This window comes from Euprymna scolopes, chromosome 2 (genome assembly GCF_053919585.1).
Source record: "Euprymna scolopes isolate OS-2025 chromosome 2, ASM5391958v1, whole genome shotgun sequence".
NCBI classification, from domain to species: Eukaryota; Metazoa; Mollusca; class Cephalopoda; order Sepiida; family Sepiolidae; genus Euprymna; species Euprymna scolopes.
In genome coordinates this window covers 182,943,830-182,966,329 of record NC_136483.1, presented here as the reverse complement: position 1 = coordinate 182,966,329, position 22,500 = coordinate 182,943,830, and the positions used below count along the sequence as shown (strand labels likewise).

The 22,500-nt window shown below is 34.2% G+C and overlaps 1 protein-coding gene and 1 pseudogene across 1 annotated transcript in view; one reads left to right on the top strand and one right to left on the bottom strand.

The window, feature by feature from the left end:
- LOC145299351 (uncharacterized) overlaps positions 1–22,500 on the top strand; it is a 348,674-nt gene that overhangs the window by 301,633 nt on the left and 24,541 nt on the right. Inside the window, exons 10-11 of the mRNA XM_080144394.1 lie at positions 9,215–9,453; positions 14,530–14,668. Coding sequence (XP_080000520.1) covers positions 9,215–9,453; positions 14,530–14,668 — 378 coding nt within the window. The remainder of the gene's footprint in view (positions 1–9,214; positions 9,454–14,529; positions 14,669–22,500) is intronic.
- LOC145242975 (U2 spliceosomal RNA) lies at positions 5,482–5,619 on the bottom strand (annotated as a pseudogene).

The window sequence follows — 22,500 nt, the reverse complement described above, 5'->3', positions numbered from 1 at the left end:
TCAACTTTGTTCAGTTTTATTATAAGCAATCAATGTGGGATCAACTTTGTTCAGTTTTATTATAAGCAATCAATGTGGGATCAACTTTGTTCATTTTTATTATAAGCAATCAATTTGGGATCAACTTTGTTCAGTTTTATTATAAGCAATCAATGTGGGATCAACTTTGTTCAGTTTTATTATAAGCAATCAATGTGGGATCAACTTTGTTCATTTTTATTAAAAGCAATCAATGTGGGATCAACATTGTTCAGTTTTATTGTAAGCAATCAATGTGGGATCAACTTTGTTCAGTTTTATTATAAGCAATCAATGTGGGATCAACATTGTTCAGTTTTATTGTAAGCAATCAATGTGGGATCAACTTTGTTCAGTTTTATTATAAGCAATCAATGTGGGATCAACTTTGTTCAGTTTTATTATAAGCAATCAATGTGGGATCAACTTTGTTTATTTTTATTATAAGCAATCAATGTGGGATCAACTTTGTTCATTTTTATTATAAGCAATCAATGTGGGATCAACTTTGTTCAGTTTTATTATAAGCAATCAATGTGGGATCAACTTTGTTCAGTTTTATTATAAGCAATCAATGTGAGATCTACTATTCATTCTATACAAAAACCCCAATCTGATCAGACTTTATGATGGTGTCAATGTTTCATGCAACTAATCAAGCTAGCATCAAAACTATTTTACTTATCTTTAGTATGGACGTCTCGTTCCACATAGACGTATCGAACCACACTTTATGATCGTGTTAAATAATTGTGCAACGATTGAATCTAGGATGAAAACTATTACATTTGTTTTAACGACTCATTTTATATAGAAGAATACAAAAGCATCAAATGATTCACATGTTCACGTTGTATAATGTTAATATAATTTCATTTATAAAAGCTTTACTCGTGTATTCAACAAAAAGTAATTTTTAATCCATTTTATTAATATACTTTGACTATATATTTGTAATTATATATACACTAGTGGCTGCGCCGAGTCGGCACACACAAAGCCGAGTCAAACCCAACATCAAGTACACTCAACATCGTCTTACCATCAACGCTTACCTTGTGAACACGGCATATATATGAGTGGCTGAATCTAGCGAGATTCGAAATCAGGACCCCATCATAAGAAGCCTAAACCTCTACCACGGGATCACCTCGCTCACTCTGATGAGTCGTAGACGACGAAACACGTGTCAGTGGATAATTATATTTTAAAATTTTTTAAATAATATATATATATATATATATATATATGCCGCTCCCCATTTATGGAGTACGAAATTGGTCAAAGGGAAAATTATTCCCAACTCGCATTTTGGTAAAAATGCACTTTCGTATAAATAATTGAATTCGTTCAAAGAGTATCGCTAACAAAAACAAATAAAAACATCTACATAAAAACCCGATACATTCAGTAGTCGAGCGAGGTGGTCCCGTGGTAGAGGTTTAGGCTCCTGATCATGGGGTCCTGATTTCGAGTCTCGCTAGATTCAGCCACTCTGATGAGTCGTAGACGACGAAACACCTCTCAGTGGATAATTATATTTTAAAAATAATATATATATATATATGCCGCTCCCCATTTAGGGGATACCAAATTGGTCAAAGGGAAAATTATTCCCAACTCGCATTTAGGTAAAAATGCACTTTCGTATAAATAATTGAATTCGTTCAAAGAGTATCGCTAACAAAAACAAATAAAAACATTTATATATATATTTATTTATTTAGACAAATATTATTGAATAGCACGGAGTTATTCTGTTTTCAAATTTTCCTTTTTATCTTCTCCAATCTCCGAATAGTCCTTTTTGTGTTCTCCTCGAAATTGTATGAGTTGGATCCATAATCGCGAGCGCTTTCGACAGAAGTGCTTCTATCATCCTCAGGCATATTGTAGAAATAAATGTAGAAATTGTTTTTTTTTTTAAATCACATAAAAATACATTTTTTCATAGTCCCGTGGTAGCTTGTTACAAGTTAGGTGGGCGGACTTTTTTATATATATATTAAATATATTTACGTACACATACACATACACACACACACATATATATTCAAAATTTATCCCAAATATTTCAAAACGTTTCGGCTGCACTCACAATTAATATTATTATCTGAGGCTTTTTTGTTTTAATGTACAATGCCTCGAGTATTCTTCGCCTATTTACATTTCTCTCACTCTGCAATACTCTTGTATTTTATACCATAATTCTTCGAAATTCCGAATGATAGCAGCCATTTCCCTTCAAATGTTGTGATATGGAGCTAGAGTCAGAGAGATGGAGAGTCAATCTTCGCGACAATGTGTTAGTTGTGTATCAATGTAGCTACTAGTATTGGAGATACACTCTCCTATTGGGCAGCTCAATTTGTAAACTACATTGGTCCTTTCAAACAGGTCACTTGCCCGCAAAATATTGTTTTTCATTACAAGGCTTGTTGTCTGTATTTTTTTATAATATATAATAAATTTTATTTTTTTATTATTATTGGGAGCCACATATCTACGGATTATATTTTTAAGAATACTCTCATCGATTGTTGAGTTCTTGTGTAACTGGTTACGGTAATATATATTAACAGGTTGATAATTTTCTTGAATATTACTAATTTGATTCAAATTACTAATGGTTAGTTTTATTTCTTTATCTACAAGAGAGTTAGGAAATTGATTATTTACTAACACTTGTTTTATATTTTTTAATTCATTAAAGAATATGTTATTGTTCGAGGAAATCACCTTTGCACGGTGTATAAGATTCCTTATTATATTCGTTTTATAACGGAATGGACATTCGCTTTTAAAATTTAAAATACAGGAATTAACGGATGTAGGTTTTTAAAAACGGAGGTGATAAATTCATCGCTACTAGAGTCAATGAGAACGTCTAAAAATGAGAGTTTATTATTAGTACTTAATTCATATGTAAAGTTAAGAACTGAATTATTCTGAAATATAGGCTTCAAATATTCTATTTCCTCTGTGTTATTGGCAAGAATTAATATATCGTTCACATATCGAACATTAGAAGGCTTCTCTATTAAATTAAATACTTTGTTTTCTAGATTAGTATATAAAAGTTACTAAATGTTGGTTGGAGAAGATAAAAAGGAAAATTGTAAAACAGAATAACTCCATGCTATTTAATAATATTTGTCTAAATGAGAAGATGCTGCGAAATATACACAATATATACATATATATATATATATGTGTGTGTGTTATATATATATATATATATATATATATATATATATATATATATATATTCTTTATATTATTTTTGATACAAGATTTGTATTTATCATACAAAAATACATTTAAATAGCATTTTGTTATTGTTTTTGTTTCAGTGTAATAAAAAACAATCAACTTTTGGCTTTGTATTGAATACTTATTGCACCCACTATATATATATATATATATACATATATATATATATATACACATATATATATAGCTCTCTCTCTCTCTCTCTCTCTCTCTCTCTATATATATATATATATATATATATATATATATATATATATATATATATATATATGAGAGAGAGAGAGAAACAGTGAGTATCATAATTTTGAAAGTTTTAAGGTCGACATTTCCGGGCATGATTTAAATGCAAAGCTGAATTTCGCGCCAATCTAATTATTTCTTTAACGGATACAATTTAGGCTTGATTTGTTGCATCTGTCGTGAAATTCTGTTGAAATCTTTAACGAATCTCAGAATTGACTGATAAGGCATGACTCGATGAAGATTCGTTTTTTTTTTGTTTTTGTTTTTTGTTTTTTTTGTTTTGAAGGATGAGACTTTGGTATAGGTTTACAGTTAAAAGAGTGGATATCTCCGCACCTGCTCTGGGGATATCTTCAAATTATCAGAGGTTAATCGCCGTGAGAATTTTTATATTTGGGTGCGCACTCGCTGTAAGATGTGACATTGGATATTGATTCGCTGTTTAATAGAAGGAAATGGGAGTAGAAGGTTAGTGTGATTCTAGCTAAATGAAAGTGTAGATTTATTTTTTTACTTAGTTTATTATTTAATAATTTTTATACTTTTAATTTTTCAAGTTTTTAAAGTTTTGGTGCTTTAATGTAGATAACACGTGTTTTGTGGCATATTTTGCTTCTATCAGATATTATTTTGATAAAAATATTATAGTTTGGAAATAGCTTGTAGTTTTTTTTACGAATAAACTTAAGTCTACACCTGACTTGTACACCAAGGTTTTATCATGTATGTTTAACAGTCTTTGTTTTATTTTCTTCTGTCATCACTGCCGCAGACGTCATTATCAAATGAGCATACTACTACGTATCAAGGAGAGAGACCAACATCTTTTTCCTGTCCAATTCACAACACCAACCTGTTGTCTACAATGGAAGTCAAGAACAGCCGTCTTCAAGTCTAATATCAACAAATACTTTTCAAACCTTTCTCTTAAATTATCGAATTCGGTACTTTCCATCAATTCTCTCACAGTGGTGTTCTTCATCCAATTTGCAATCTCATTAAAGAGTATTCTCAGATGGCTTCCAGCCTTGGTTACTATGGACTCATTAGTATTAATGTAACAGAGCGCGTATGATCGCGTGAAAAATATCAGCAGGAACTGTAAGATAGCTGGCCTGCGAAGATATTAGCAGCAGTAGCAGAAAAAGCACATATGCAAATTAGGAAGTGTGCGCTGGCTTGCGTGACAGGAAAAAAAAGGGACACCACGTGGTGGAGAGAAGCAAAGTCGAAAAGATGGATGTGTAAAGTTGAAGACGAGTATTGGCTGGCTGTGGCCGGCGTGCGTTCGAGAGGAGAAAGAAAAACGTCGCCGGGTAAGATCGACGGGTTAGTAGTGGTGACAAGAGACGTTTTAAGCTAGTGTCGAGACGGCGAAATTTTGTTAATCTCCTGGCAGACGAAATGAACAGTTAGAAAAAAACAAGAAGCAGCTATTGTTAGGAAAATAATGGTAATACATGCCTTTTGCTAAAACAGAAAGAAAAGATGAGTCGGATTTATTTGTTGTTCCTTTTCGACGGTACCAGACGGCGTGGGGTACGAGAGAGGTTTGAACTGTAAAAAAACTCGGTTCGAGCGTAACGGCCACGTTACATTAAAAACATTAAAAACATAACGCACTATGCTAGAAACGAATTATTGTTTTATAATGATACGAGTTCAAAGGACAAACAAGGTCGATAGCCATTAGTTGCGTGCTCTCGTGTAATGAATGAACGCGTAAATGTAGGATGGACATGAAATTCTTAAAGATAAACTAAAATGACCGAAAAATGGGCTGAAATGACTTAAATAAATAAAAAGTAAATGACGTAGAATGACTTAAAATGAACTTAAGGATGAATTGAATGACCTTAAGAATAACTTGAATGCTTAAAAAATAACTGGAACCCTTCAAAAACAACTTGAATGACCTGGAGAATGACTTGAATGGCTTTGAGACTGATTGGTTGTAAAATGGGTAATCATTTTACATTAAATTAATACAGAAAAGTGATCCCCCACCATATATCACAATAAGTACAGCATATAGTAAGAACAGATACTACACTGTGATCTTGGCCAAAAAGCCAAGAAAAGGGTATTTATTTGCTCCCCAACAGAGAAAATTAGGCACAAGGAATATTTATAATGTGAGGAGTGAAGGGGAAATGGGGACCAACTCCCCGGGAGGTAGGGGAGCTGGATAGTGACAATTGGTATGAAGGGTTGCCCCTACAATGACCAAGATCTTATATATGGGGTTTCTCCCACATATGGTGCTTGCAGTATCTACCACAAAGGATACTACACTTTGATCTTGGCCAAAATACCAAGAAAAGGGTATTTATTTGCTCCCCCACCGAGCAAATTAGGCACAAGGCCGATTTTTAATGTGAGGAGTGAAGGGGGAATGGGGACCAACTCCTCGGGAAGTAGGGGAGCTGGATAGTGACAATTGGTATGAAGGGTTACCCCTACATTGACCAAGGTCTTATATATGGGGTTGCCCCCACATATGGTCTTTGTTTGCAGTATTTGCCGTGTCAGATACTACACTTTGATCTTGGCAAAGAGGCCAAGAAAAGCGTATTTATTTGCTCCCCCACAGAGCAAATTAGGCACAATGCCGATTTTTAATGTGAGGACTGAAGGGGAAATGGGGACCAACTTCCCGGGGAGTAGGGGATCTGGATAGTGACAATTGGGTGAAGGCTTGCCCCTACATTGACCAAGGTCTTATATGTGGGGTTGGTATTTATTTGCTCCCCCACCGAGCAAATTAGACACAAGGCCGATTTTTAATGTGAGGAATGAAGAGGAAATGGGGTCAACTCCCCGGGGAGTAGGGAAGCTGGATAGTGACAATTGATATGAAGGGTTGCCCCTACATTGACGAAGGTCTTATATGTGGGGTTGCCCCCACATGTGATCTTTACTTGTCACTTGTTGTCCAGGCTCCGAAGAGCCTGGGCCGGGTAAGTATGCTTTGATCTTGGTCAAAGGGCCAAAATAAAACTTAAAAAGCTAAGAACAGCATCTATTAACAACAGACCATTGATCTTAACCTCAAAGGCCAAGCAAAAAATGGTTACGGACAGACTGACAGACCGACCGACCGATCGACGGAGTAACTTATAGAGTCGCTTGCACGCGACTAAAAACGAAGAACTTAACGGTCGAAGTACGACTACGAAGATATCTATGATACTTTTGATATGCTTTGGTGTGCTGTGTGTTGAACCTGTTAGATGGATGACAAAGTACATCTAGGGAATAATGTTTAAAGACAGATAACTCGTTCGCCTTAAAATCATCTCCCATGCCAATAAACATTTTGCAGCGTAATTGATCTATCTTCGAATCACCTAAACAATATAAAAAAAACGTTAGATCTAAAAATGGATGATGTTACGGAAACCAGCCGCACAAGTAAACACTCCAATAAAATTATATACGCATCAAGTTCACTTGAAAGCCAAATCACGTCATATTAGGAAAATAAACAAATATTTAACTTGTTTGGAATTTATAATTTAAATATATTTCGGAGATATACTCCATCCTCAGTATGTTGTTTTCTTTTCTTTTTACCTTGCTTCTTTCTTGCTATGTTGGAAAGTTGGAGAAAGAAAAGTCTGTTTGTAAAGAGCCGCGCGTTGTATCTCAGCGGTTGTATTTTGAAATGTGGGAACAATGCGTATGGAACTCACACCCTTGAAGTAAACACTCCTTTTTTTTCATAATAATTCATTTAGATATAAAGTAGTAATAAATTATTATTTATTGGTGATCTACATAAAATCGTTTTCATCCAATTATTTCTTCATATTTGTGCATTTGTACATAAATCATTTCACTACACACATCATTTCTTTATTTAATACAACAGAAAATACCTACTTCAACTATCGATTCTATACGATTTATTGAAAGTTTATTTATTCCTATAGATTGGGGGACAGGGTCCAAGTATGAGTCAATTATCTGAAATTAAATATTTGGTAGAAAATGACAAATTTCCAAGAAAAATCCATCACCAATTTGCTCTACGCTATGCAAGTTGGGTTAAATAATAAAATAAGCAAAAAAAATGGTATGTAATCTTCGAAAATGTTTTTTTTTTTTTTTTTTTTTTTTTGGTTGAGTCTTCGGATAAGTGATACTATTTTTAACTCACATAGAATCCTTACCATAACAAATACGAGTTCAACGAATTGAGAAACGAAGCCAAGTCTCAGCTTGTAACTTCGCGATGGGTGATTCTCAGATGTATTTACAGATAAGCTTAGGTAAATAAGAGTATTCTATATACTGACAAGTGTGCGCTTATGAAAATAAAAACAAACACGCACACACACATACATGCACACACGCAAACACACACGCATATATATACACACATATATTTATATATATATATAATTTTAAATATATATATAATTTTAAATATATATATAATCTGAAATATATATATATATATATATATATATATATATATAATTTGAAAATATATTTGAGGCAAGTAAACTATAAATAAACTATAATATAAATAAAAATGTTTCATTACCGCAAAAAACATATATATATATATAAATATATATATATATATATATATATATATATATATATATATATATATATATACTAGCAGTTCAGCCTGGCTTGCTCGGGCCCTATATACTGTTCATAATTTGCCCTACGTGTGAATACACTTTATGTAAGATTTCAAATGTTTAGACCAAAATTTGTTTGAGTAATTTGGTAGAGACCGCAGAGGTAAACTTTTTATAACTTGGACCCCAATTCTGCCCCCTTAAGATTTGTTATTTTGGTATCAAATCCAAATAAAAGTTTCGCTCATGTTCAAGTTACCTATATCTAAAATTTCAAGTGTTTAGACCCAAAATTGGTGGAGGAGCTTGATAGAGTTTTCAAAAGTGAAATCGTTTAAATTTGATCCGTTGACAGTCAAATTTCTGTCCGAAAACTGATTAAAAAGATTTTCCCAAATCTTAATACCCTTTATGTCAAATCTTGAGTTTATAGACTGAAAATTGACAGAGGTATTTGGTAGGGAAATGTGCACACACACACACACACATCTTCACTTTTATACACACACACATACACACACACACACACACACATATATATATATATCTGTAGAAATATATTTTCTTATAATATATACCAATCCTTATTTAGAAGGTCAATGTAATTACAGAGCAATATAGTGTATAAATGACAAAAAGCTATATTAAAAAATTCATGATGTGTACCATCTTATAATTTATTCCTTTACTTCAGTTGACATTTACAATTCTTGACAGTATCTGTTTCGTAGCGCAAAATCAACCACTTAATCATTGTATCAACCAGTGGATCTATTATGCCCTTAACTCATTAGAATTATTATTAGAGAATTAGAATATATATATATATATAGTGAACATTTCTGTAAAAGTCTGAGGAAGCTACAGACGGCCAAAAAACGGCTGAGTAGCTGAAACAATAATGTAACTTAACAGAAAGATACGGTAATAAAAAAGAAAACATATATATATATATACATATATATATATATATATATATATATATATATATATATATCGTAGAATGTCAATGGAAACATAAATATAGTAAATAACTTATTTCTCTTTTATAATTGCTTTTCTCTTCTTTTCATTTTTTATAGTCGATGATATGACGTGGTACCTTAACAACGCCAGCCTTACTTACAATTACACCAGCAGCAAAGTCAGTGCCAATATCTCATGGGTACCGCCATTTAATAAACCGAACGTCAGGTACAGTATCTCCTGGCAAGGACCGGAAGACAGAGAATCACTCGACATGATCTACGCAGGAAAAATGATAACTTCCCTGACGCATGCCGAACTCAAGCTTGACATAGGATTTGTCTACAAGATACGGGTAAAACATCATTATTACGTTGTTTGTATGGCGTTGAAGCCATTGCTTGTTTGTTGGGGCATTATTTTCGAAGGGTAGACGGCCGCAGTCATATATTTTTACGTTGTCAAGAACCGTACATACAAGGTATCTCTGTATGAGCACTACACATCAACACTCTCGGAATTCTCTCCCTGTTCCTGATTCTTTAACTGCAATAACCTACAGACGTTTAAGTATAAGGAGAACAGACATCTCACTGCTCAACTCCCCACTCACTTATCTGTTAGAGATGGTCGCAAATAGTAGCTCCTTAAGCTTTAGATGTAAATGTGCCTTGCTTGGGATGAAAATGAGTAATAAAAATGCTGAAGTAAAAACAAAAAAGAAAAACTGCGTGTTTATTCAGTATTTATTGTTATAAAATTTACATTTTACAAAACTGTTTTACTATTAATGTAGGACAGATTAAGGCGCGACAATGGCACGACAAGACGCAACAACTGATTCCTGTTAATTCTCAATTCATATGATATTTAGGCACGACAAATTAAGGTACGACAAATTAAGTCACGACAAATTAAGGTACGACAAATTAAGGCACGATAAATTAAGTCAAGACAAATTAAGGCAAAATAAATTAAGACATATTAAATTAACGCATAGCAAATCAAGGCACGAAAAATTAAGGCACGACAAATTAAAGCACGGTAAATCAAGGCACGACAAATTAAGGTACAGTAAATTAAGGCATGACAAATCAAGGCATGACAAATTAAGATACGGCAAATAAGGTACAATATATTAAGGCATCATAAATTAAAACACGAAGAATTAAGACACGACAAATTAAGGCACGACAAATGGCTCCTGTTTTTTGTTTTGTTTTGTTTTTTCGCTAATTTTTTTTTTTTTTAAATAAGCAAGGGGTAATATTTAAAAAGAATACGAGTCAAACATTAAAAAATGTTCCCTTGTGTTAAAAGAGAAAATATTTGTTTTACATCGTATTTTTATAGTATTTGTTTTTATTTTTTTAATCGTAAATGTTTACCAAAAAATGACAATTAAAAATAAATCTATCAATAAATTATTTAATTATCTCTAAATTTTCACTCGTCAGTATGAAAAGAACGTGTTTATTATTTGCAAAGATGTTTAGCGAAGATTAAAAAGACAACATACGAAGTGATGCAATAAGTTTCCAGACTTTTTCATATGGGTATTTTTATTGATAGTACCCACATGAAATTCTAGTCGAAGTAATCTCCTCCAGCTGCAATGCAATTGTTGTACTATTACTAACAACTTCTGGAAGGCCTCATGGAAGCCCTCTTGTGTAGGTGTGTCAATAACCCTCGTCACAGCCTCTTTCATCTTCTCAATTGTCTCATGACGACAGCTTCTAAGGTTTTCCTTAGTCACAGGGAGTAAGTCTGGGGGGTGAGGCATTGTCTTGATGCACATCTTGGTCAAATAGCACAAATCTTCCGCATCTTCAGTTCCTCACGAATAATGGTGAGTAAAGTTCTCACACTGACACCAAACTGTGCACTTATTGTCTCTACAGACACATGACGGTCCTTACCAATTAAATTCTTTATTTGGCCAATCAATTCTGATTTTCTGAATTCCTTACTCCTCTCCCACCTCTCATCATCCCTCACAGACCCCCTGATTTCCTTGAATTTCTTATGCCACTCAAAAACTTATGCTCGATTCATGAAAGATAGTCCAAAAGCAGTCTGAAGCATTCCATACGTCTCTGTGGGATTTTTTTCCAGGTTAAAAACAAAATTTTATTGCATATCGTTCTTTTAAAGTGTCCTCACATCCAGATTGCAGTTTGGAAATTCACCAACTGTGATAATCAGGCTTTAGTAGGGTGTATTCCAATTCTTGCTGTAGCCGTTCCTTTGAACCTAAAATCATAAAAATTTGTCAGTCATCTCTTAAGATGTATAGCAATAACATACTAACTTTTCAATAATTGTAAATGCTTGTACAAAAAATATCTGGAAACTTATTGAAGACACCTTGTACCAGCTCATCTCAATTAAAATCGATTGCTTCTGCCTGTCTTTGTTATATGAATATCAAGTTGCTCGCATGACGCGCCTAAATATTGTACGAATAGAGAGTCAACAAGAACAGTTATCGCCATTTGTTGAACCTTAATTTGTCGTAGATAATTAGTAAAACCTTTTTTACAAGAGACGTCACGGCGCAGATATTTGGAACGTTGATTTGGAAATAATTCATACATCATTCACTATGACTACGTAATTCCTAGAGCAATGCACCTAGAAAACTGTTGAGCATATTGATATGAGATAAGAGTGAAGAACTAGCAATGTAGTGGAATGGGGACAAAAAATGGATGGTCACGTTCAATGCCGCCAAGACTAAATTTGTTTCCTTCAATAATTACAAGAAACCTTCTCTACCACCAATAGCAATGGCCAACGACTCTTTATCTGAGAGTACATCTTTCAAACTCCTTGGCTTAACGTTCACAGGAAACATGAGTTTGAACAATTACATTGAAAGCATTGCCAGGGCCGCTGCGAAGAAGGTAGGCTCTCGCTACCGTGCTAGAAAACTACTAACACCCGAAAGTATCTTGTACCTTTATAAGGCCACCATTCGCCCATGTATGGAGTATTGTTGTCAAATTTGGGCTCGTGCATCTGCTACTAGTCTCTCGCTCCTAGACAAGGTTCAAAAGAGAGTCGCAAATCTGATAGGCCCTGAACTGGCATCTAAGCTTCAGCCTTTGTCCCATCGACGAAACGTTGCATCCGTCTGCCTGTTCTACAAGTATTTTAATGGTGAATGCTCTGACGAACTGCAGACATTTGTGCCCCCACAACGTAGACACCCTCGACAAACCCGACAGGCAACTAAATCCCACCCCACACAGTACAGATCCCTAGATGTAAAAGATCTTTCTACCCCCGTAGTTTCTTCCCCAGAACCGCTAGACTCTGGAATTCCATTCCAGGTCCCTGCTTCTCCAACTATACTGACGTGTAGAAGTTCAAGTATAACGTGAACCGACATCTTGCTAGCCAAATCCCTACATAGAACCCCAGTAGTTGTTGCCCCTGATAGTAGCCCCTACATCAAAGTGGCAATGTGCCTTGTTTGGGGTGAAAATGTAATTTAAAAAATCCTAGTAGAAGTCTGTGTCCGTAATGATGCTGACTTAAAGGGAGAAGATAACGAAATATCAAGATCTTATGCATGACATGAAAAGAAACTGGAATCCTGGGAAGATCTTTATGATTCTAGCTATGATAGGAGCAACCGAACTCATGAAAAAAAAATTTAAAAACTACTTGGCGAATATACTCGGTGAACCAGGTGCAAGATAGATACACACAATCGCACTTAAAAGAATGGCTAGGATCTTAAAGAGATCTCTCGGTTAGAGTTTCTTAAATAGCTGATGAATGTCTTGCATCAAGTAGGATGCGCCAGCCTCAGCAAAAATGAAATAAGGGAATAGGAAAAAAAACGTCGAGTAAAGTTGCTGGTAATTTTGACACGCTATTCCATTGAAAGTCGACAGATCTGCTAAATGATGGCTGCCCTCATTTTTGCAATTATTTGTGAATTGTTCTGATACACATGGTTTTCCAACAAAAAACGATAAAAATCCTGTAGGTTTTAATCTCGTGGATGCGGTTACCATTTTGGAATGCGGTTTCTGCTTATCATCGACCTACAAAGCGATGATCCTGCCACCTCATAGTAACATTAGCTGCATGGAGAGTTGCCAAGTTATTGTTCTTCGCGCAGTATGCCACGATGGGCACCAAATGCCCTACAGAACTTTTGCAAGCACAACAAAATAATACTCTTTATTGACCATCACTGTCTCCCAACATCATTCTTCTGGAAGTGTTCGTTGTTCTACACAAGTCCTGGGAGGTGACTAGTTTGCAGTAGACAGTTCTCGAGTTTCATACATTTTTTATTTAATCTTTTGAATTAAAGTTTAAAATGTAAGAGTCAAGTATCATGGTTCAATTGTGCTCTAAACAAAAATATTCATTTTCGAACGCGTATATGTTTTATCAAAGAACCTACCGTTGATTTTATACGCTAGACCTTTCCGCTTGTGCGGTAATAAAACTTCTCAAAGCAATTGTTATCTTAGTCTGCATAAGGGTGTTAACATTGGTCAAAATCGGGCTGCTCCTTTTTTAATCAGAATTTTTTCAATTATCGATGTTCGAGACTTATCGGAAGTATTACAAAACCTATTTAAGAACACTCTCAGACACATAAATTACATTGTATGAAGTTTTAAAAAACATCAGCCAAGTCGTTTTGGAGTCCATGGTAACAAATTCACAAACACACACACACACACATTACCTTTTATCGTTTATAAGTAGACTAGCCAGGTTGGCCGGGTATTTTGAGGTATGTGTTGGGCAAAAAAAAAGAAAAATAGTAGTAGGCAGGCAGACTCGAACCCGTGACGTGAAGGCAGAAAAGAAAGTGGAGGTGTGTGTAAGGGTGTTGGTTAAGCAAAAAATAAAGTTATGAAAATTGCGAGCACAAAAAAAAAATAGGAGTAGTAAGCAGGCTCGAACTCGCAACGCGCCAAAGAAAAAGAGGCGAAAAAAAAACGCTCTTATTGATGCGCCTACCGATGTTGTGAGGTCACAGGCGGTTGAAATAACGCCTTTTATACGACGTGGTTTACGACTTTCGAAAATATTGGCAAAAAAAGGCGACTCCTCCCTGTAGAAAAGTGCTAAGTTGGGGGCGAAGGAATTAATGTTTCTGGCCAATTTTTCAATATTTATCGTCCGAAGAGTCGAGCTTGAAAATGATATCGATCTCGTGAAAATCCGTTGCCTCTGTCGAAAGTTTTAGGCAGACATACATACATATATACATACATACATACATACATTTAAACAGACAGGTGAAATTTATATTATAGATTATAGGTGGGTTCTTACAAAACGTTAATCTTCCCTTCTCCGTTGATTCAAATAAAGTGCAACAAAAAAGATGTAATTCATTTTTCACATCGATCAAAAAAACATAATGACCTTTAACCTTTTCGTTTTCAAGGTCACAGCTTTCTACAAAACAGGACAAGGGGTCAACGAAACGTTGCAGAGTGAATTTTCATATCTGAATGTCACCAGAAATTCATACGATGTCGAAGCAGAGTTCAACTCGTTTGAACCGCCCGCCGATGCTAAACAGAGTAAGTAATTATTTTTCTTCATCTTTTTTTACTAACGGGTCACCACTTATCAAGGCTAGGGAGCCACTCGAGGATAATGGTTAGAGATGGTCAATTGCACGATAACCGCCACTACAAAATGATCGGATTACAATGGATGGGATACGTAAAAAAAGAATTACCAAACAGGACGTGTTTATTCAAGAGGCCAAATCATTAAGTATTTAATTACATTAGACTTTTTCTTCTCCAAATAGGGTGTTATAGGAAAAAGAACTTGTTTATAGAAGTTTCATTTGTATTTGTTTGTTTGTTTGTTTGTGTGTTTTTATCGTTTGCAATAGAACTATAATACATCATAGTAGACAGGATACTACAACAGAAGTATAATTGTGAAACATATCGGCGCTAATATTGTACGAGGCGCACTCCAATGTAATGCCTCCTATTTTTATTCCGTTCAAATGGGTCAGAGGGGATTGCAAATTGAATTATGATGACTGAACTTATGCATTCATGACCTGAATGTCTCATCCCTCTGTTGTAGATATTGACGCTGCAAGATTTAAAGAAAACAACTACTGTCGAAGACGTGCGTCAGAAGCATAGATGCATCATTGAGCCCCTGCCAAAAGTGCAGTGAGAATGGTGTTTTTTGGAGGGGGGTTGTAGTGTATACTGGAGCAGAAAAGGTCACTCGTTTTAATGGCATCACTTCTGTCTTCGTAACTCTTCAACTTTCTGAGTTAAAAAATAGAATATTTTGTTTTGGGAACGACCCTCGTATGACAAAGCGCGCCCTGGACGCCCACGCACAGCCATCGTTCATCGCTGGAAAAGGTGCATTGGGAATGATGATGACTATGTTGAAAAATAAATTCTGGAGCATAAAATAGTCGCTCGTTTTAATAATACCACTTCCGTCTTCGTGACTCTTTAACTTTTTTTAAGTTAAAAAATGGGAGGTTTTACTTTTTGTAACGACCCTCGTATGACTTTGTTAGGATTCAAATCTTAAAATGTGAATTGTACTTATTTCTGATGCGATTATATTTGAATTATAAATTCTTGTTTTGCTTCCAACACTATAAAGAACTCTCCTTTCTTCTTCTCTTTGCCTAAAATCAAACGGAACTTCCATAAACAGTGTTTCTTTCCAAGATCTTCTCATCTGCTAGACATGCTACCGCAGGACTGTCTTCTTACTGGCTACAACATAGTTGTTCTCAAGTCCAATATCAACAAATATCTGCCTAGTTATCATGTGAATTAATCCTAATCTTCAAACATTTCATAGTACAGTTCCATTATCCAAGTGAAAATCTCACTAACGTCTGGCCACAAATGGCTTTTTGCCTTGGTCGGTGGTAAGCTGTCTGATATAAATCGAAATTTGTCCGACCGCCAGTCACAATATTTCTGTTGAACATAACCTCTTTAAACATAATCGCACTGATAGACTTTGGAAGTCCTTCCCTGTTCCCTGTTTCCCTTACTGTGGTGACATACAAAAGTTTAAACATAATGTAAACCGACATCTCGTTCATCTCCCCTAAACATGGTCGGTGACAGTAGCCACTTTCCGTCTAAGTTCCAATATACCTTGTTAGGTGGGGACATGACTAGAAAAAAAAAACACTGCGGAATTTGTCTAACCCGAAACATCGAAATATCTTCGTTAATTTTCGAAATAAATAAATGTTGTATTAAGAGAAATAACACATTCAAAACAAAGAAAACAAATACTTTGATCAGATGTAACATAGCGCGGACGCACGTATGCAAATACATGCGAAATGGCGTCATCGGTAAGGAAAAATAAAGACTTTAAAAAGGATATCACGTTAGAGACGTGAATAACGTTCGAGATCACAGAGGCGTGAATGAGGAACGTCACAGCGGTAACGAGAGAATGAGGAAATAAAGGTCGTTGTACGACAAAAAAAAAACAAGTTAAAGTTATTTTCTATTCTGTCTACTTTGCGACTGAGGCCACCACGTGTTGGCTTCCGGACAACGTTACACAGAAATCGAAACCGAGACTTTGATATATTTAGCCATATGTTCTTCCAACTGAGATATTTGGATTTCTCATAAATAGAGCTTAAAACATTAACATGACAAAATAATTATAGCTTTGGCGTGACGTTATAGATTCACGATTTACGTCATAATTCTGAAAATGACTTCAAACTTAAGCAATAATAATTAGAAAAAAATGAATTAATTTATAAACATTATCAACGGCATCGAAAATTATCTGAAGTCTAAAACAATTTATCTTACGTATGGGCTTTAAAAACAATTTAATATTTAATACATACTAGAATTTGAGCTCATAGCGCCTATAATTCTAGTTAGTATATAAAAAATATGTCAAATTTATTCACACGCATGAATTATGGTTAGAAGCTCGACTCATTGAATAATTATTGGCAATTGGCCAAGCTGGCAAACGTCATCATTTTTATTTCAAACCGCTTGAGAGGAGAGACAAAATCTATTTATATATTCTTGCTGCTAATGTTATTAAATTTCGATTCATTTTGCATATTCGAGAGAAAGAAATGTGTTAATGATGATCTTGATAGGTGTTTACATCGGCAAAATAAGTTCGGGTCAAATTTGGTGCTGTTGAGGAGTCGGACCACACACGAGCAGGTGTTATCTTGGATGTTGAGCAAAGATTTTTGGGCATTTGATCTAACATGAACACAGGAAAAAAGGTGCATTTGAGAAGGGAAGTGGGAAATACTTGGTCCCGTCTACGGGAAGTGTGGAGACGAGAAGAAGAAGAAATGTAGGACGGAAGGAGAGGAAAGAAAGAAGGAATGGAATTAGATAGAAAGAGGTAGGGAAATGATTATATAAAAAGAGAAGGAAAATAAAAGAGGGAAAGTGTGAAGAAAAATAGAAGGGAGAAGAATGAAAGTAGGACAAAAGTAGGAAAAAAAGAAGGAAAAGGAAAGGGGTTGAATTATATACAAAAAGGAAAACAAAGATGGAAAGAAAAGAAAAGGAAAGCACAGAACTAAGTAAAAAAAAAGAAAAATGAAAGAAAGAAAGAAAAGAAAAGGAAAAGAACGGACAGAATTAAGTATAAAAAAGAATGAAAGAAAGAAGAAAAGAAATAAAGAAATGAAAGGACAGACGTAAGTAGAAAAAAGAGAAACAAATTAAAAGGAAAAAAGAAAAACAAAAAAGAGAGGAAATGACAGAATTAATTAGAAAAAAGAAAGAAAAGAATGAAAGAAATGAAAAAAGAGAAAAGAAATAGATGGGCAAAGATATAAAGAGTGTAAGAAAGAAAGTGTGAAGAAAGAATGGATGAATGGATGAATGAGAACAGAAAAATGGAATAAGCTTAAGTATAGTAAGGAAGTAAAATAAATCGATAAAGAAAGAAAGAAAGAAAGAAAGAAAGAAAGAAGCGCGAGAAAATGACAGAAAAGAATAAAATTAAGTAGCGTAAAAGAAAATGTGGAAAAGAGAAAAAAGTAAATAGAAATAATAAATATGAAAAGAAAGAAACAAACAAGCAAGGAAGGAAAAGCAAAAGAAACGAGGAAAGAGAAGTGAAAAGAAAGTACAAAGAAAGGAAGAGTAGAAAGAAGGAAGAAAATATAAGAGAAAAAAAAGTGAGTCAGGAAGGGGAACCCGGAAAGAAAAGAAGAAAAAGAATTTAAAAAAAAAGAAGTATAGGATAGAAAAAAAAGAGGGAAAAGAAACGTAGAAGAAAAATAGATGAACAAATAAATGAAGTGCGAATAAATATAACACAATAAAACGAAAGAAGAAAAAAACTAATATAACAAAAAAGAAAAGCGGGAATAAATAAAATTGAAAGTTAAGAAAAGTAATCGGAAAAACGAAGACCGAAAATATAAAAGAATTAAAAGTATAAAGAAAAATGGAAGAAGGAAAGAAAGAAAAAAAAGAAAGGAAAGATATGATTAGTAGAATATATAGTACAAATAGAACCCTTGGAAATTCCACTGAATGAGAAATATATTTAATCAACATAAAGCTGATATTTATTTCCGGATAGCACAAAAAATATTTTTGGTACAGAAAAACTAATAACACGCATCAAATATGAGTTTGCTAACATTTCTATGAAATTGTAATTTCAATATAGAACTTTCCTCAAAAGACTTTTTTCGTTTGGGTACTTTTAGTGATAGTACACACATGAAAGTCTAGCCCCCCCCCCCAGCTGCAATACACTTGTTGTACCATTCCAACAACTTCTGGAAGGTCCCATGGAAGCCCTCTTGTGTGGGCGTGTCAATGACCCTCGTCACTGCTTCTTTCATCTCTACAATTGTTTTAAACGACAGCCTCTAAGGGTTTCCTTGAGCTTATAATAACCAAAATATTGCAGCATTTTATTATATAATAAAAATAATTATAATTGATTATATAATGTTATGAATTGAATTTAAAAGAATTCTAAATGCTGCAATATTTTTAGTTATAAATTTATCATATTTTTTGCTAGAATATCTTGACTTTTCTTTTCCAGTTTTAACAGTCCTTCACTTTTTCATGTTTAAGCTAAACCATATTATTTTCATGCTCGCATTTTTTATTGTAATCCATGATTTTTCCAGGCTTCCAATGAATTCACTTGTTCTTTGTTTAATTTCAGATTTATTTTTTGCCGCCATAAACACATGTAATAACAATGCACAGCGCTCGTCTGCTTTCGTTAAAATCCCCCCAGTTACTTCCCTTTCGTGCTTTCATTCTCTATTTTACTTGTTACTTCTCTTTCCGCGACAGCAGTAAATTAGTAGCAACAGCAGTCGCTGAAGCGACCTAGTTGCTATGGAAACCAGTCATAAACAGCGTCGCTCACCTTCTTACATATTTTTACGATATCAGAAAATTCTTCGTAAATTTTGTTTACTGAACAAAAATTGAAAAAAAATTTTTTTTCACAATATAGCTGAGAAGGTGATCTATGAGCTGTAATAATTGTTTGAAATTTGGTCGAAAAATAAGTGAGCGGTTAAGCTTTAAAGCAGTTCTAAATGACTAAAACTGCCACTTAACCATATATTCAAACACGGCAGTGTTTGAACGATATAATGATAAATAGTAAGATTATAGATTTAGAAAAAAAAATTATCTGAGGAATAGAGAGTAAAATTCAGTTTAAAAGTTACACTTTTCTGAAGATTGAAGGTTCAATCTTCAGTGCGGACGACACTCAAAATACAATTGCGAATTACATATGACTTCTATGCACTGACTGAAAGAGAACATGCTACACCCGTGGATTAAGTAAAGTTTTCCTTTTGAAATCCCGAATCCATAGAAAGAGTTACAAGTTTGAAAGAAAGTTTTCCGAGTTCGACGGAAAGATTCCTTGCATTAATCGAAACGTTGTGAAAATACCACTCAAGATGAGAACAGTAGTCCGAATAATCAAAAAAATACGAAGGAAAGACAAGAAGGAAAAAAAAGGAAAAGTCGTAAATAAAGATGGCGGTCTGAGGTTATGAGGCGTTATCAACATTCCGCTGATGGATTAAATTCTTGCTATCAACTCGTAAGAAGCCGATGGCAAAGTAGTATGATGATATTCGATCAGTCAGTACAGAAAAGGGCGGAGGGGATCACGCAAAGAAATCGGGTGGGAAGCACCTGGGCGGATGAAAAGAAACGGGTAGGATTGGCTGTCGGGTGGAGAACACTCTCACAGGAAAATTATGTCAGCTATATTGTACTAACATCTATATATATATATATATATATATATATATATATATATATATATATATAGAGAGAGAGAGAGAGAGAGAGAGAGAGAGAGAGGACGTAATGGGTACATAACTATCCATATATCTCATCTAGATCATACTAACACCTCTGTCTCTCTCTCTCTCACACACACTCTCTCTCTCTCTTTATATATATATATATATATATATATATATATATATATATATATATATATATATATATATATATATTAGTATTGAGACGATTAATTGGAATCAGGAAAATCGGAAGATTTGGGGTATCGGAATCAGTATTGAAATCGGAAAAATTGATGCCTATTTTCCGATGCCAAAACGATTCTTTTCCATTGTCTTTTTTATTTGATTTTGCTTAAATCTTCCATTGATAGTAATAATGATAAAATAATAAATATTTATTGATTTTAAATTACCAGTAAAACTAAAATCGATAGATCACTCTCCACAAGTGTATTTTGACGTTTGGGAAAATATCTGCATATTTAACGTGTTTTTACGAAAATCGGGAAATAACAATCTTATAGTTAAAGAATTACAAATTTTTAAAGAATCGGAATCGGAATCAGTAATTATATTAGAATCGGGAATTTAGCACGGAATCAGTAATTGTATCGGAATCAGGAACTTAGCACGGAATCGGTAATTGTATCAGAATCGGGAATTTAGCAGGAATCAGTAATTGTATCGGAATCGGGAATTTAGCACAGAATCAGTAAAAATATTGGAAACGTCCCATCAATAACATATAATATATATATATATAATCTAGATCATACTTACACCTCTCTTTTAAAAACACATTCACTTTATACACACACATGTATACAGCTCTTTGTCTATCTTTCTGTCTGTCTATCTTACTATTTAGAGTTGATTTATATCAATGTATACGTAATGGGTACATACGTGTCTATATATCTAGGTAACCATCACATAGTGTTTATATAAGGTAGTACATTCATATATAAATATATATGTATATATATATATATATATATATATATATGTGTGTGTGTGTGTGTGTGTGTGTGTGTGTACATATGCATGTATGTATATGTAATTTATACATGCTTACGCAACCACACATATACATACACAGACATATGGGTATGTATATATGAACTTACTACGTGTTATAAACTATGTGATAGCTATATATATATATATATATATATATATATATATATATATATATATATATATATATATATATATATATATGTATATATTCCAGGTAACGCAACGTTATATAAACAGTATGATTCGGTTTCATTACGCAATATTATAATAAGAAACGAGTAATGCAAAAAAACACCTATCGCAATCATTCTTCTTCGAATCAACATTTGCCTATTTTACACATGTTCAATGTGGCTACCATCTGCAGTACGGGCAATTCCCCCTCGGTGCCTATCTGCATATCACGATCCACTGAAGTGATTGCTGTTGTTATTCGATGTTTAAGGTCATCAAGGTCACTGCATAGCAGTGTACGTGAACACGATCTGTTACGTATCCTCACAAGAAAAAAACATACATAATGAGGTCTTTAGATATCCCGCAGACCAAACACGAAGGGAACCGTTTGTTTTATTTTTACAAAGGAATCGCCACTTATCAAAGCCTGAAGACCACTCGAGGATAATAATAATTAATGAGTGTAAGGTGGTCCCTGAGATAACAGAGTAGTGATCGTTTGTGGTGGGAATAAGGTATAATTTCATTATTTTAGGGGGAGACTCCGCAAGAATTTGTTTACATTAGACTTTAAAGCGACCATGTTGTAGTCAGCATGCAAAGCAACCCCACGGTATACAGTTCCACAGATGGGCAGGTCTACGCAAGAAACTTTGTTCATGGGATTTGCCTTTAGGTTTAGGAAAAGATAGAGAGTGGAAAAAAAATGGCTAAAGTTTATACCCTTATACAGCCTAATATCACAAGTGCAATTGAGAAGTTTTATCGCCGCACAAATAGAAGAGCCTGTCGTATAAAATCAACCGTAGGTTCATTAATAAAACAGGGGCGCTTCGAAATTAATGCTTCCGTTTAGAGCACAAGTGAACTATGATACTGGAATTTTGC